Raw genomic sequence first — 17709 nt, 5'->3', positions numbered from 1 at the left:
GCATTAGGGAATGTGGCAATGCATGATTTTACTTAACAACCAGCAACATCAGCAATGCACTGATTGTTGGAAGTGCAAAATGGGAAATATCAATGCGATCCCAGTTGAAGGAAGAGGCTCAGGTAAACAGGATGAGCTGATGACCCTCCACAGTCAGCCATTAGCCTCATGAGCTCAACATCATAAAACACACCTTTAAAGTTTAGCCTGTCCATCAACGTTGATAAACAATGCCAAGACGTTGCAAACGCCACATACAGGGCCAAGCTAACAAACCAGCAATAACAACATGTTTTATAGCAAAGCAATGTCTAAAACAAATAAACAAATAAGGTTACTTACTTCGAGTTGAAGCACCACTTCCTCAGGTCAGGTGAACTCTTGAGCTGTGGCCAGACTGCCCTGCACCTTCTCCGGCGTCTCCATAGTAACCTCTGCGCTCTCCATCGTCTCCACGCAGTTTGCCGTTGCTCCGGTAAAAGTGCGCCATTCCTCTGATAGTCGCAGCCGTTGTAAGTTCATTATTGATAACTTTATAACTGTTAAGGTTAGGCAAACTTTGTGTCCATAGCTGTCATCGCTGAAAACCACGGCAAGCCACTTTTTTTCCTTGTCCAAGGAAATTAACGTTGTCTCTCTGTAGACAAACTGCCAACTTAGCTAGCATTAGCATAGCACCTAGCTAGCTTAGCTGTCCGGTGATAGCGGCATGCTAACGTACTCCCTCTCGGTTTAAAGCGTCAGGCGTTGGTGTACCGTTGTTTCTTTGCTATTCACGACAATTTCGGGGGACTTGGTTGCATTTTTGTCCACTGAGCCATTTCTAATTTATTACCACTGTAAAAACAAAAAATAAGTGTGACCACTGTATCACCAATTAAATTATTTTCTTTGCCACAGACTGCCTGGGTAACACAATAGAGGAAAACACTCGCTGGGCCTGATCTTTCCTAATTGGGGCAACACAGACCCAACGTCCCGCCCCCTATCCAATCAAGCCTCAGTTACAGTTAAAGGGGAGCTCCGCTATTTTTCACTACCACACCTGTTTACAGGTAAGCTACTCCAGTGTACTGCATATGTGGAAAAAATGGCATAAAGCTTTATTGGGCTCCAGAAAGCACTGTGTGAAATCTGATAAATGGCCTTAAGTGACATCACTTGAGTAACTGTTGGTTGGGATTGAGGTTTGAACACTAGTTTGGAAAGTGGTGGATCTTTTTGAAAGTAGTTTGCCTTCACTTTATCAAATACTTTTTCTTTTTCTTTTTTTAACAAATATTTGACTAATGTTAAATTAGCATTTTCTAAAATGTCCCTGCATGGCTCCAGAACTTGTTGCTGGTACTGTCTGCATCTGTTTCATTACTAACTACCAGACTAAGCTAAATTTGCTGCTTCAACAACTGTGTTGAATATACCCCCAGAACAAAAGAGGATTGTGCTTGTCATCAGTGGTACATCTTCCATCACCTACCGACAAAGAGCAATATGATACCCCCGATACTGTATCACAATAATACCACATTGTCCTGTATTACAAAATAAAATGCACTGCCTCTTACTGAATCAATACAGGACAGGGTTTTTCCCATATTTTCATGCACCCACTGCTCTAACTTGGGGTGACGTAAGAAATATTAACACCAAAAGAGTTTGAAGAGCAGAGAAGTACCAAATCAGAATTTGCGTAACAAAAAGACACCTAGAATGACAGGTCTGTCACTCACCGTAAGTACATGATTTCTGTCTCTCCCTGTCTGACTGCATTGTCAACCTACATTAGAAAATTGCCCTTTATAAATTAAATTCAGCAGGATACCATGTATTATATGTTGAGTAATCTAGGTTTAGAATGTGTTATTGATATACTGTAGGCTACCTCTTTCATAACATAAAATTAATGCCTAATGTCATTTATTTTACTACCACTTTATATTACTAATGTTACTGAAGTCAGCTGCTAAATTCAGCATTATGTTGAGATGACATAAATTTGTCAGCTATCAGAGATTTTATCACATCTCTCTTGGTGTATTAGACAGAGTTGTTGGAAATGTTATTGAGTAGGCCTGGATTATGGCTATAATAACATTTTTTAAATAATTTTACAAAAATATGCAAAGATTCATATTCAGTTTGGTGGATTTGCAAAAAACACACCTCCCCATCTGGATATACCCATAAAAAATCCTGTATTACAGGGTGTCCAATAGGCCAGTGGGTAGAGCACGTGTCCCGTGTACACAGATACTGTCCTTGCTGAGGCCTTGCAGAGGCCGTGGGTTCCCTTCAAGCTCACTGCCCTTTGCTGTATGTCAACCCCTGTCTGTCTCCCCCTTTCACTGCTGGTCTGTCCTATCTGATAGAAGCATAAAAGGCCAGAAAATTAATCTTTAAAAAAATTACTATATCACAACATTTATATCAGTATCATAGTATAAAGTTGCATTTACCTTAAGCAACTTCCTGCCAAGATGCCCAAAGATAGTATGGTTAAGGTTGCCGTATTGTTCCATGGTGCATGATTGTTGAGTCTTCTAGTATGGAATTTTTGTAAAATAACACCCAGCCCTTCTACTTTTGTCAGTAAGAAGCTCTAGAAACGGCACTGAACCATTTCCAATAGTATGAAACAACATAAAAACGTTGCAAGAACATATATAGTGATGTGATGCTGCATGAGAAGCTAAACATTCCCCTCATTTAAGGCATTTATTCTTGAGAGGCTCCATATCCAGTGACAGTAACATATTATAACCACTGGAGGGCAAAATGAGCTAGGTGTAGAAAAATAAAACACATGGGTTCAAATGTCTGTGATATGCATATCATTGTATCTTGTAACAAAAAATATCAATTAACAAAAATGTTTTTATTTCAGAAATATTCTTTCAAGATGGTCCAATTATGTATTTGTAGGGAATTCAGTATGTCCTCTCTAATTCCATGAAAATGTGAATGTCATGTATGGTTTGATGTTGCTTTGTTTTTCATACCGCATAACGTGAACCTGAAATGAATAGATAGTGCTGCTGGAAATCTCAGTGTGGTTTACAGCTCATATCACCCAGTCAAACAAAAGCACAGTAAGACACGAAAGCCTAATGTAGCTAAAATACAATTTATTCCTGCTTTCATTTCACGATTATTACAATATTCAGAATCATAAGTACATTTTTCACACTTGCATTGTGCACTACAATGAAATCTAATGACATGTTTTACAACAAGGCACAAGACAGCCACAGTTGTTGAAGGTTTTGTTGGTAGTGTAGACATTCAGTATGAGACTTCCAGTTCAACACACTGTATACTGCAGATACAGTCACAACCCAAGACAGAGAGGAAATCCTTTCTCATCCCTCTTAGCAAAAGATAATATCTTCTCAGTTACCTTTCCATGATGACAATGACACCAATGCTAGTTATTTCTCTGTTTTAAGTACAGATTAACAGTGATAACTTTGTGGTGGTAGTCTGACAGCAAGAGATCAGTCCATGTTTTTGGTGAATATTTTATGCTCTTGTTTCCAGGTGATGGCAGGTAGATGATGATGGAGTTTTGTCACTCAAAGGAGGCACTTGGTCCTAGAGAGCCAAAGAGAGGATAGAAAACAGAGAAATTAGTTCAACTTCTAAAAAGATTCATATTCAGAATATTTTTTTTGTGCAACATTTGGCTTTATTTCATACCAATTTGACAATAGTATGTTTTAAAGTTTCCTTTGATGGATGTGTAAAAGTGTGTAAAAGACTACCATGCACTTATGTAACACCAAAAATCTAAAATCCAAGTATATTTTGTGTTTAAAAGAATTCAAGTAAGAGGCCTTTTTACTGACTGTAAGTCTGTTTGGCTCTCCTGTACTTACATAGTAAGCTTCAGTGAGCACTAACATACCATGTATCTGCTTGTGTGCTCACACAGGGCCGTGCCGCTTCCGTCTGCCAAACGCCTGGGCACCCACGTTGGTGGGAACGAAGTTGCTGTGTCCCAGTCCTCCTGACCGACTCAGGAAGTCAGCCAGACGGTGGGTTACACAGGTGGCTGTGTTGCATGCCCGCTTCTGTGCTGTTGTATTACTTTTAACAATGGAGAAGAAAGTGAACACAATTTATTATTATACTCAAGATTAGGTCAGAAATCTTCATGATAGACATTAAACAGTATGATGTAGCTTCATCAGCAACAAATTAATCACCATGGAAGTACGTAGAGGAAAATATTGCAATAATAGTGTGTGTACAGTCATGCTTACCCTTTTCTCCTTTTATTTATTAATTCAGTGAGTATTGTATGTTTTCAATCTCAAATAAAAAACAGCTTTCATGTCGAAGATGAAGTTATTAAACTAGAAACATCGTCACTATGAAGTGAAAAATCACATCAGAAAGGTTTTTAAGTTGTGTCTGTATTTTATTGCACAAAACTGTCAAAGTAACATCACTTCTATAACTAACTAAGTTTTCAAGTCTCTATTAATATCTAAAGTCTGCCAGGGGGGAAATTAAAGCAAGGACGTTTCTGTGAAGTTAGTCAGGAAGATAGGATCCACATGCATCAGCAGTCTTGTGAGTGGAGAGAGCCGGGCGAACAAGCAAAAGTTAACTCAGACAGACGGGATGGGCTAGAAAGGGAGAGTTTCAGTTGTATGAGTTGATGTAGCTTTCAAATTGCTCAGATAGACTTCGCTTCTTGCCGGGCGTCCCTGCTCCCACGTCGGTGCGGGGATAGGTTTGTAGTTTGTGAATGTCCTGGGAGAGTTTGCCCAGCACACACGTGCTTAAGCCGGTGCAGCGCTTAGACATGGGTCTATCCAAGCTGTTAGAGACGGAGACAAACATGCAGAAACAGGCTTACAGTAACCGTGGCATGCAGATAAATGTTAATAACTACATGCATGATGTTTTTCTAAAATGTCATGCGTTAAATGAATGCTTCTAATGCATGCTAACATATCCAACAGGCATACAAAGTTATTATAATTAAGTTGTCATGCTATTGTTCAATGTCATTCTCTGTAGTAACGTCTATCATGCATGTTCTCTCATGTTCTGCGATGTCATGATATCATGCACTCCTCAGTTTTCTGACCAAGGACACTGTCTTGCAGGCACATCATTCAATACTGATTAAATAGATGGATGAATGAATGAATAAGAGCAGTCCATGCATTGTGGGATTATGACAGAGAGCAGATGTTACAATAAGTTCACTAAATACCTTAATAATTACTAAACACCAACAAGTCGGAGCTGTTGGGCTCATAAATAAAAGTGTTATATGGTGCTGAACTGGTGGCGGATTAGGTAAATAAATTGATTATTTATTATAGACAAGGTGAACTATACTATGATGATACATAAAAATATTAAAAAAGTATACCTGTTTCCATCAGCTGTTTGTTGGTCTTGCTCATCTGAAGTTATCTGCATGAACTCCTTAATAGCTCTGAGTAACCTCTGGGCGTCATCATTGGATAGTGTGACTCCATCTGACTCCATCTTACTACTTCTGAAAATGCACATTTAATTAGACAGATCTCTGTGGTTCTGGTTCCACATCAGTGCTGGTTTAAAAGCTGTGTAACTCGTCCACATAAATACAACAGTTGTTCTTTTTAAAACACAAAGTTAAATGGCATTTTTAATATATATAAGCATGCAAACTGATCTTAAGAATTTTGAGGAAATTCAATTTATAAAAACTATTTGATTAGCTGTGATAAACAAGGAAATTATTCTGCAGAAATATTCTTAAACATATCAAAAGATATCAGACACAGTGACAATGTTTTTACAAAGCATTTTTTTTGTACACTTTTAGGAATAATGTCACAACTCTCACCTGGAAGGAGCTGCCTGCGAGACATACATCTGACAGATGATCAGCGCAGAGGCAAAAAGGAGAGTCCAGAGTTTCAGCATTATTCTGATTCCCTGTGGAAAACACATACAATACCAAACAAGGTAAAGAAAATTGTTGCAAAGAGAAGTTTTTTAAAGGATTTTGTGTGATCTGTGTCTGCAATATTTCACTCCATTAAACGTGTTTTGTTTAGTACAGGATTTCTCATCTACTGCATACATTCACAGGTATATGAATCCTCTCTCTCTCTCTCTCTCTCTCTCTCTCTCTCTCTCTCTCTCTCTCTGTCCCTCTCTGTGACTCCCTCACTGTTAGAGCAGGTGAAGTTGCAGAGGCAGATAGAAGAGTTATTAGTGATATAGTGACACTGGAGGCTTTGCCAGCAGCTCTGTCCATTAGCTGAATTAGCTGTAGCCTTACATAGATAGTATAACGTCATCACACCAACAAAGCTGCATCTCCCTTCTTATAGCAACCAGTATCCACCAGTGGCTATCCAGTCCACTCAGTTCCCACCTTCTCCCAAAAACATATCATCATATCTGCTATTTAGTATCAACAGTATAATTTGCACAATTAACTTAGCTAAAGCAGTCTTTTATCTATACTCACTGTAAGATGATAGATCTTCTGGTGATGGAGAATCAAATGACAGCCTCACTTGTGAATCTGCTGAGCACTCCCCACAGTGCAGGGTTTTTATATATGTTCCCCGAAGGTTCCTATATTAAGTGAGTGAGCACTTGATCATAGTCTATTGGCCAGTCAGATGTTTTACCTCAAACTGTTGGCCAATCAGAAGTCCTACGTCACTTACAGCAAGCCAATGGAAGAGCTTGCACACAAATGACATCAATGTATAGTCATTACTGTGGTTAATTCACAAAATGCTGCCAGGTATTTGAATCAGTCCAGTCAGGAGCATCATTTGTAGTTGTCATTCTTTAAGCAGGGTGAGTAGGAAACCATTGAGAAAGGAAAATCTCACTGTTATAGTCAGTGTCTCTTGTTCTTGAGGACTAATATGCTATGTGCATGTGGACCAGCCAACTGTAAATCCCCTGATACATACAGTGTGTATAATTATAATGGTCAGAAAATTTAAAGATGCACTATGCAGCAGTGAAGTGGAGGGTATATGCAGGTATATGGGGTACACCCACCTCTTTTTCTGGCACTTAATAGTATACCCACCTATGAGCCAAAAAGCCATTTGAAAATATAGGATAGTATACCCACTTTCTCCCTGGTACCCTTCCCACCTATCAAGCAGTACACCCACCTCATCATCTACCACTACACCACTGCTATGCAGGGCTTTCCTAAAAAACAATGTATAGACTCATACAGAAATTAACTCTCAAATATCAATTATGACCCACTAGAAGTGTGTGGCGATGTCTGTATCTGCAGAGACTCTCCTTCTGCCTGTATGCTCCAAGCGGCAACCTCCGGCGCTGTAAAAGGAAGCCGACGTCAAGTTCTGTGATGGCCACTTGAGGCTGGCTCCAGAAGCCAGTCAGTTCCCACACAACTGCATGTTGAAATGCCCAGATTTACAGCAGAAATAAATACATTTACAGCCTGGTTCAAAAATGGTTTAATTTCCCCCTTCATGACAAATGTACAGTGGATGCATTTTTGTATAACTCACCTGTTTGAATTTTATTAAGGGTTAAAGTTACACATTATTAAGGATGGGCCACTTTGACTGACAGGCTATCTGTGAGGAGTCACTACAGTCTGTGAGTCAGATCCACTCCTGGCTCCACAGCTTCACCCTCTCATCCATATATGGTCACTTCTGGCTCCACAAACCAAGATGGCAACAGCTGAAATGCCGAACTTGTGGCTTTAGAACGAGAGGCCACAAACCAATAGGTGACTTCATAGTAGCTACATCCATTATTTTATACAGTCTGTGGTATATTCTTATTTTTTTCTCATTTTCTGTGTTCGGGACCTTTAAGGGCATGTAACCCACTGCTCTCAGGTGAGGTGGGGAGTTTATATAAAGGTAGCGACCACAGCCAAATGAGAGGGGAATCTGGGGTTGGCTTTTACTTTCACATGCACTGGTGAGCGTGTTTACAAATGGTTATCAACAATCCTGCATAGTATACCTTTAAACATAATTCACCAGTGCCTCTGTTATTAAAATATTTCAATATGATTTTTAATGTGGTGTGATTTCATCTTTAAGTAGTTAGGATGACCAGGGCTAAGGCCAATGAGAGACATGGCTTCCAAAGGTGTGCAATACCTACTTTCACCCATAAAGAGTGGACAAAAAATTGGCAGTACCACAAGATTTCATTACATTTACAAAGATACAAGTGAGTCATATTTCAGTACATATTACCAGATAGCAATGTGTTAAACTAACAAAAAGGGGGAAAAAAAATTGACAGCCTTTATTGCAGTCACTCACTCACGTTGCATTTTTAGTGTGGTAAGAGGAACAGGGTCAAAGGCCAAGTGCAGACAAAGTTTGCCATGGACAAACAGCTGTTACTACAAGAGACACTTCACAGAAAGTTGCTTAATAACACAAAACAACAGCCTCAAATAATCCAGAACTGAATCAACAATAGTGTTACTATAAAATACAGTGGTGGAAAAAAGTTTTCGGACACCCTTAAAATTTTACACAATCTCAAATGTTATCATGAAATATTTGTGGAAAAATCTTTTTTGTGTTTCAAAAGGTGTGGCTGCATTAGACAGATACAAACAAATACAAATTATATTTTTTTGTTTATTGTTTACAAGAAAAACTAACAAAACTAAATTCTTGACAGTTTCAATATGTCAGTTCTCAACATTGTCGGTATCAAAGTCAACAAATAACAGAGAATGTGTTCAAAACTGAACAAAAAATAAATAAACCATCACATCATCAAATTAATATTTAGTAGTCCTGCCATTGGCACGTAGTAGAGCTCTAATCCTGGCTGGCATGTTTCCCACGAGCCTTTCACACTGTTGAGGGGTAATCTTGTCCCATTCTTCTTGAATTACTGCTTTTAATTCTTCTAAATTCTTTGGTTTATGCTTTGAAACAGACCTTTTGATAATCCACCACAGATTTTCAATGGGGCTCATGTCCGGGGATTGAGCTGGCCACTCTAAGACCTGGATACTGTGCTCCTGCAGCCAAGTTCTGCTGGCCTTGGATGTGTGGCAAGGGGCATTATCTTGTTGAAACATCCAGTTTTTACCTCGACGGAACAGTGCACGCGCAGAAGGGAGCACATGGGTTTCGAGAATGGTACAATACTTGGTAGAGTTCAATGTGCCATCACAGACAGTGAGATGACCAACACCAGCAGCACTCATGCATCCCCAAACCATGATACTGCCTCCACCATGCTTGACAGTAGGTACTGTACGTGCTGGAGATAATGCTTCACCTGGCCTTCTCATGCACCTCACATTAGTAGGAGGAAGATAAAGCTGGAAACTGGACTCATCTGACCACAAAATCTTCTTCCAATTCCTGGCTGTCCAGTTCTTGTGTGCCTGGGCCCAACGATGGCTAACCTCTGTCTCTCATTGATCAGGGGCTTCTTGATAGCCTTGTAGGACCTTAAGCCATGATCTAAAAGTCGGCCACGTACAGTGCGGGTGGAACACTGGACACCAGTTTGGTTTGACCACTGCTGCTGAAGCTCCTGTGATGTCATTCAGTGGTTTTGCCTGCACGTGCGGATCAGGATGCGGTCATTTCTTGCTGAAGAAACCCTTGGACGCCCAGATCTTGGTTTGTCTTCCAAGCTGTTGGTTCGTCTGTATTTCTGCAGAGTGTATCCAACTGCTGAAGGACTGCATCTGCACTTCCTGGCTATCTGGCGGCAGCTGTACCCTTCCTGGCTGAGAATCTTTATCTTCAGGCGTGTTTCCTGCGTTAGGTTCCTTGTTTTAGCCATTTTTGTGTCTGAAGAACTTTCAAATGTGCTGGCTTTATGTAGACACAAAGCTTGGCAACAAAAATTGTGTCTTTTAATAAAAAGAAAGATCTTCATCACTGGTACCAAAATGACCCTATACTCAAAATTTCTTATGTGTTTTTATGGAACCAATCAATTTTAAGTTTTTAATGGCTTTTTTAGGATTTATTTAGTATTTTGGCTGTGACTGTGCTAAAAGAAATTGCACTTGAAGACCTAAAAGTAATTCTTAATGCAATATTTCACAAATGCATGGGGTGTCCGAAAACTTTTTTCCACCACTGTATGTTTGTCAGTATGCCATCAGGTCCAGTTGTACCCTGCTGCTCCCTCACGTTTCTATATAATACTGCCTCACTAAACACTGAGGAACAATTTTAAGTGTAATCAAAATTGTAATTTAGTAATTTTTAAAGTAATTTTTAAGTAATTTTAAGTCCCGCCCCAGACACAGGCTGGCCAATCATAATGTAGCATCAGGCCGGCTCAGACCAGGGTCCAACAACAACACAGCTGTGTTCCACTGACTCTAATGCAATCATTTAAGATTTCCTTCATTTTCAGGCTGGTTTTGTGGATTTGGAGCTAAATGTTGTGCCTGGGGCACGTCATGTATTAATGATACTCGTTACCTGGAGAGGTTGGAAAAATGATATACGTTATTCTTTTCTGTTCCAAAACCAAAATCAAATCCCAAAAAGTGTAGGGTTAGCTAGCTAGTTACTGAAGATATAGCCTACTGAATGAAAAAAGACCAAGCCTGCTGTATAGGAACCAGTCAAGGGAAGCAGGGAAAGTTTGCTGATATTCATCCAGCTGTGGGTCATTGCATTGTGCGCAGATTAAAGTTGTTTGACTTCCCCTGGAGATATCTGCCTATCCAGTGGCAAATTGGGCAAAGCCATAAACCATTCATCTGCACACACTGCGATGCTGCACAGCTGGTTTGATATCAGCAAAGTTTCCCTTTATATTCATTGTCTTCTGTGGCGATCACCAGTGATGTGGTGGTTCACTTTTTCACTGTGATCTGTAGCCTATAGTTGAGCTTTATCTTCTAACTATCTTTGTCTTTTAAATCTGTTGTTGCTGCTGAGTCAGTTTGACATCCTGGATATATCCTTCAGTCTGTAGACCCCTCTGTCTGCTTCTCTCTGGAATCACTACTATGTGATAATATTTCTTCAGGGAGTGCAGTTAGTTACAGTGTGGCCTCCATGCTTACTCCCACAGCTTGTCGGACCATCATAAAGGGGTGGGGCTTAGCAAAAGGTCAATTGGTGGCAATTTCTGAAGTGTACAGAATACAAAGTAGATTTGATCTTCCTATGCTTCTGCAAGAAGTTTTATCCCTGACTTAACCTAAAGAACCATTTTCATCCTGCTCATTATATACGGTTGGATAAAATAATGCCTTTCTTGTTTGGGAATAGCATCACAGTGAGGTGTCCTTGGACAAACTAAACTTTCCCACAGAATTCAGTAGTGTCCGTCCGGTTTCTCCAAGCTAATTACTGGCCACTTGGTCTCAGGCCAGCTTGTAATTCCCCTTATGTAACAATATTGGATGATGTGTCATAAAGCACCCTGCCTCCCAGTTAGATTTTGCATCACAAGGAAACTCATTAGCGTGAATGAGCCTTTTAGTACTATTGAGCAGACCTGCAGGCTCTATACCAGAGGCACTAAATTAGTCCTCAGCAGCTCCACATGATGCCAGAAACTGCTCATGGAAGACTAAAGACTTTTGAGCAAGAGTTCCCAGCTAATACACACACAATGATTATTGTCTTGATGTCTCTTCTTCCATGACAAGTGACACCTTTAACAAGTCAACAGCCTCTCTACACCAGTCTGTGTAAAAGTAAATACTCTCCACACTGTTTAGCAGTCAATCTGCTCGCAGGCCTTTATTCACCGCCGCCTGCTCTGACCAGGGAGCTGAGGCAGAGAAATTACATTCCAAGGGGAAAAGTGTATTGTCAAGAATGCAATTATCTCACACTGTTCACATTCCCTAATGTTAGCCATGAATTGGCCTGGAAAATTAATTGCAACACAGGAGAGCATTCATGACAGAGAGGACAGTATTATGCTCAGTGCAGTGCTCATCAGTGACAGTCTCAGCTGAGTCAGTGTGAATGTCTCCTCTCTCAAAAAGAAGCAGCACCATTATTGGCTGAGAATAAAAAGACAGTTTCCCACACAGCTCTCTCATATCAACACCTTGCATTATTGGAATAGGCAGCAAGAGTCAATAATCAGCCTGACTGACCCCACAGTCATATATTAAATATTAAAGTTAGCACGTGAGGATTGTGGAAATTTAAGAGTTGAATGGATCATTGTAAGGTGAAATGTACATCAGTCCTGTGCAAAGTTTTTTCCCCCTTCTGAGGCTTCAAGCGCGTGTTGAATCTAAAAGGGCAAGCTGACTGAACAGAAGCCATTAGCACCTGCAGAGGGGACCTTGAATAAGTCTTGACATTACAGGCAATTATCAGGTCAGCTAGAGTTTAAAAAAAAAATGCTCCTTGTCCAAGACTGGACAGATCCTTAATAAAAATGGAAGTGAAACCTAGAGAATTTGTATTAGGAGATAACGTCCTCTTTTTGTAAAACTTAATGTGTTGGGAAAGGATAAGTCTAAGCAGGCAGAGACATAGTGCAGTTTCACATAAAAATGAGTACCAACATTGCACTGTGCTACCCTCTCTGCATGAATACCGTAGCATGGACACTCAACTCACCACAACGTAACAGATTCATGTGGGACCAAAAACGTATAGAACTGGAAATGTGGCTCCATTTGCACTCCTGTAAGCTTTTGACATGAAGGTTGTAAGACAGAATTGCATCTTTTCCACGATATGAGGACACAGGTTCTAAAACCCTGCAATCCTGACAGAGGCAGTGGTTTATAGACACAAATAGGATAGTTGTTCTGGGGATGAGTAATCTGGTCCGGTCCTAAAGGAGCAAGCTTTTAAGAGTGAGAACAGAATAATTGTCATAGGATGGTGCTGGCAGCTGGATGACCTCTGAATCTACACCGGTATCAAAAGAATGGAGAAAGCAGGCGAACGTCCAGTTAGTTAAAAGTTTAGTATGAAGGATTATTGGCATCTAGTGATGCAGTCACAGAACTGAAACTTCTCCTGTGTGCCAAGCATGTAAGAGAACTATGGTGGCCAGTGTGAAAACACGAACGGCCATATTAGAGCCAGTGTTTGATTTGTCTGTCCTGGGATACTGTAGAACAACATGGTGGACTCCATGAGGGGAATGATGAGAAAAAAGTGACCTCTAATGGATGTGAAGTACCTAAAAAAGGTTTACTGATCACTTTCTGTACTTCCAACAGAACGTTAAGTTACAGTTGAGGTTCATGGAATTATAAACATGAAGTGAAGTATCCATTAGCAAAGAGACTTACACCTGTTGCTCTCCATTAGAAAGTTGAACAAATCTAACCTAACATTTAAACACCTGGCCAGTAGTTGCAGAGGGATTACGAGACCTCTTGATCTTCCTGCCTCTGCCATTATGTTGTTGGAAAGAAGAGGTTCTGGACAGCATTAGTATTACCAGGGAAGGTTGGAAATTAGATTTTCCCCATGCACTTGATAATTCCAGTCATCCGGATGGTAAATAATTTACTGTACAGCTGCAGTAGTCAAGGGACCCACCCAACTGAACATGCCACACATGCCCCATAGTATAGCAAAGCAGGAAGAACTCTCTGCAAATGGCTTTATAATGTAAAGACAGATGCTGTTGTACCACACATGCGGTAACTGCATATATTGATCAGGACAGGATTAAATTAACCCCAGGATACTGTCAGGTTGGGGATATGATAGTATATACTGTACACCGTAGGACAGTCCATACCCTTTCTATGGCAGTAGCTATTTTTTTAATACTTTTGGCATAGGTCATTGTGAAATAAAAACACTTTGGATCTTTGCATCAGTGTGATAAAATACCTTATTTTTGGGGGTATTTGTTTTACTTGCAACTGACGTTAAAAGAAGAATGGTAAAAATAGATGCAACAGAGGCCAAGATATCCTGACTTTCAGTCCTTGTAGGTCAAGCTCCAAAAACTCAGGATCCTACATTTCCATCCATTCAATCCATTTTATGCCACTTATCCAACATTTTCTGGCTCCTAACAGGATTATCTTGAGGCGTTTCCAAGCTACATGACTTGTCCAGCATGTTCTGGATCTGTCCTCGGGTTCTCCTACCAGTTGGACATTCCAGGAAAACCACCAAAGGAGGTGCCCAGGAGGATTCTGATTAGATGCCGAAACCACATAAACTGGCTCTTTTCGTCACAAAGAAGCATCCAAGCTCCCTCCACATGTCTGAACTTTTGACCCTGTCTCTAAGGGTGAGCCCAGACACCCTCCAGAGCTGATTGTAGCTACGATTTTTCATTCATTCAGACACACCCAAAGTTCGGCTATGGGTGAGGGCTGGAACATAGATCAGCTGGTAAACTGAAAGCTTTGCTCAGCTCACTCTTCACCACCATGGTCTGTACAAAACCAGCATTGCTGCTGACGCTGAGATACAGGTCCCTGAGATACTGCGATGCCAGGCGGCAGCACACCTAGACCCTCACCTTTGCCTTTTAACGTTGTAACGTTAATGCTAGCAGCAGTAACATTAGCAGACTTGGTGCACAAACTGCTGCTCTCTGCGTAATCTTCACTGCTGAGTCATATTCGCGTTCTCATTTCAAAAGCCTGAAAAATGCTCAGCTGTTTTCGTTTGCTCATTTCGAACTACTTTTGTTTGCTAACACACAAGATAAGTAACACAGTATTGCTAGCATCACAATTTAGCACCAGAAATGTTTATCATACACTGACCTCCGGCCCTTGACACATGCACCAATCATTGGCATCCAAATGTATTTGCATCATAGTAAGTGGACACAGCCAAAAAGTGCATCTCAGGCACATTCATCACAATTGTATTTTCATGATATGAAGATAAATCTTTTTTTTTTTTTTTTAAATGTATGCACAGTGCGTATGGGATTATGGCTGCTGGCACTCCTCTTTGTGCATACCAACCTGTATCCAAGTCTTTCCTAATGTCTAAAAGTAAGTGTGTTTCTCCTTCCGCCCAGATATGTGGGCTTTTTTTCTGGGCATGCATCTCTACCCCAGCCCTGCAAACTGGTGGTTTGTACAACGCAAAGAGCTGAGTGTCAACAAGCAAGAAGCCCCAACTGAGATGCGTATTCTGAATGTGCTGTATATGCATCCTAACAATGCTCCTAAAACCCGAATAATACCATCAAATCCCATGTCTTCATCACAAAAATGCTACATTCGGAAAAAGGCCTAATTTGTATTATCCACTGGAATATGATGTTTACATGACTGTATCAAATTCTGCATATTGTCATATTAGTGTGCATGTAAACATGGTTAATGTAACATTATACACATGACAAAAAATGACGAAAAGCAGAATGGGTCCGCTTTAATCCAGCCACTGACAGTGAAAAGATGTTTATTTGATTAAATCTGACAGATGTGTTTAACACTTCCAGGATAGCTTTTGAGTCTGTGGAGCTGGCAGGAAGCAATGAAGTAATTTGCAAGAATGTCCTCATTAGGTAGCCCTAACAAATCTGAATGATTGGGAGAGGTCTGTAGAGGCCATTTGAGGCATCACAGGGAAAAAAAAAAAAAAAGCTTACCAGCTGCCTCAGCAGGAAGGAACGGCTGGATAAACAACTTCATGTCTAATGAGAAGCCAGTCATGATGAAGTGATCACACAGCAAAGTGAGGAGCATGGTTTTACAAAAGTGCAAATAGTTTATAGTTTAAAACCCCATTAATGAAATGAGATTTACCTGTGTTACCCCCTGTAAGCTCTGTCCATTCTCCACTTCCGTCTACACCATAAAGGAAAACTGTTTAGGCAAAAAATAAATGAATGAATAAACAATTGTAGAGTGAGTTAAAAGGATTATGTTAAAAATTGGTAGATGTGTTTTTTAACAGTCATGTTTTTATTTGGCTACAACCTCAATACTGTCCTGCAGTCTTAAGAATCTACACTCATTTTTAAAACATCCACACACAGTCTTGTGCTGACTTCAGGTTTTAGCCACTAAGCTTGAAAAAAATCTCACACAACTATGCAAGTTTGGAATGTTGTGCCTGCCTTAACCTTTGACCTCTAAACTTAGTGCATGACCTAACCTTTAGGTGTTTGGGTGAAGGAAACTGAGCAGCTTACTGGGGCAAAGTTTATTTGCTTCATGACAAAACAGAGTTACACAAAAACGTGCTTACTCCTTAGTTACCTCAGTGAATGGATTGGATTTTTAAAAACTATCTTCCTGCATTTGATGCGTCCCTCTCCAAGATTTGTTTGATCATTTTGTGAGTATATTTTTATATATTTTTGCTGATTTGGGGTCCGATGAATTTTTCAGTAATGTGTGTGTTCACTCTGTTTCCATGTTGTTTTTTCCAAAAGTTGTTGGTATGAATTAAAGCTGCATGGGCAGGATTGCCAGCGGGCCCATTTATATAAGGAGTTGAATGAGATGTCAAGTAATAACAGAAATTAGGGGGCAGCACACCATAAAAGTCACACACTCACACTGCAGTTCATCAAACCCTCTATTAAACTTGTAAAAATGCCAAGGCATTACAGTTACAATGTTCTTCTAAAATATTGTTTGGCTCACAGTGGAAACCAGCACTCTGATCCATGAGCACATGCACATGCAGTCATTGACATCAGACAGTTTTTGTCAGTATGAATTAAATTGGGCAGGATTGGCAACAGGCCAGTTTCTTTAAGAAGGGGTGAAACTGATGTCAAGGAATAATAGGAAAAAAATGTAACAAGACAAGAAAGTGGGCGAACGTGCAGTGAGAATGATACAGAAAACAAAAATAGACTATGAAATTGTTGTGCTCACTAACTTATAATCACATTTTCATTCTGCTTCTGTTAAATTGTCAGTACTTCCTTGTCTTAATTCATCTGCATATATTGAAAAAGAAAAGCTGTTTGTGGCAGTGGTTCATTTTGTGTTATGTTTAAACCCTTCAAGGATCCTTCAAGCACTTATATTTTGTTAATGATATAGGCAGAGGTTAATTCATTTGCTTAGACTGCACAAAATGTAGTGCTATGATGTTGGATGTTACAGGTACTGTGATAAATAGAAATGCTGATTCCACTGTTCTGATTGTCTGAAAAAGTTTTACTCACTTTATGCTTATGCTTGAGTGTTCTTTATACTATGAAAGTTTTCCTAGAATTACATTTTTTTGAAAATCACAATTTATCACCTTGCTTACAGTATCATAATATATCACGATATATTGAATCGTAACCCCTTTATCATGATACGTATTGTATTGCCAAAATTCTAGCCAATACACAGCCCTATTCACATTTTTTTCTCTCAGTGTTTGTTGGATCACTTAGAAATTGTCAATTAATTCAGGAACACAATAATTACAAGCTGAAAAAACGTTGCAGCGTTGTATAGTATTGTTTTCACTTCGTGGGTCTGTGTGTGTCGCCATGGCAAAATGTGGTCCTGGTGACACCAACTGTAGCGGAATCTACAACAGAAGCTGTTTTTTTGCCAGGTGTTAATATGTCTGTCTGTCTATCAGTGGGCAGCACGCTGATGCAGTGGTTAGCATTGTTGCCTCACAGCAAGAGGGTTCCTGGCTCTAACCCTGTGCAGAGTTTGCATGTTTTCCCTGTGTCAGTGTGGGTTTTCTCTGGGTACCCCGGCTTCCTCCCACAGTCCAAAGACAAGGTTAATTGATAGGTGTGAACGAGAGTGTGAATGGTTATCTGTCTCTATGTGTCAGCCCTGTGATA

At 40.0% G+C, this 17709-nt stretch overlaps 1 protein-coding gene and 1 long non-coding RNA gene across 3 annotated transcripts; one reads left to right on the top strand and one right to left on the bottom strand.

Annotated features, from left to right (window-relative positions):
* The first annotated feature begins 355 nt into the window (after nt 1-355).
* Nucleotides 356-6380, top strand: LOC125879491 (uncharacterized). The gene is made up of 5 exons (XR_007447947.1): nt 356-512; nt 901-1055; nt 3932-4034; nt 5831-5973; nt 6193-6380. It is a non-coding gene; the product is annotated as an uncharacterized LOC125879491 (long non-coding RNA).
* On the bottom strand, nt 4463-6538 carry calca (calcitonin/calcitonin-related polypeptide, alpha). 2 transcript variants are annotated; one of them, XM_049561401.1, is made up of 4 exons: nt 6485-6538; nt 5852-5943; nt 5390-5515; nt 4463-4825 (listed from the first exon to the last, which is right to left on the bottom strand). In XM_049561401.1, the coding sequence occupies exons 2-4, from the start codon at nt 5929-5931 to the stop codon at nt 4648-4650; spliced, it is 384 nt and encodes a 127-aa protein (XP_049417358.1). In that variant the 5' UTR covers nt 5932-5943; nt 6485-6538; the 3' UTR covers nt 4463-4647. The 2 variants fall into 2 exon arrangements, with proteins under 2 accessions (XP_049417358.1, XP_049417350.1); XM_049561393.1 differs by having other exon boundaries at nt 4467-4825; nt 5390-5518.
* Between the last annotated feature and the right edge of the window lie 11171 nt (nt 6539-17709).

The sequence above is a fragment of the Epinephelus fuscoguttatus genome, linkage group LG2 (assembly GCF_011397635.1).
Source record: "Epinephelus fuscoguttatus linkage group LG2, E.fuscoguttatus.final_Chr_v1".
In the NCBI taxonomy this organism is placed as follows: Eukaryota; Metazoa; Chordata; class Actinopteri; order Perciformes; family Serranidae; genus Epinephelus; species Epinephelus fuscoguttatus.
The sequence above is the reverse complement of the archived record's forward strand: the minus strand, read 5'-3'. Positions and strand labels throughout refer to the sequence as shown.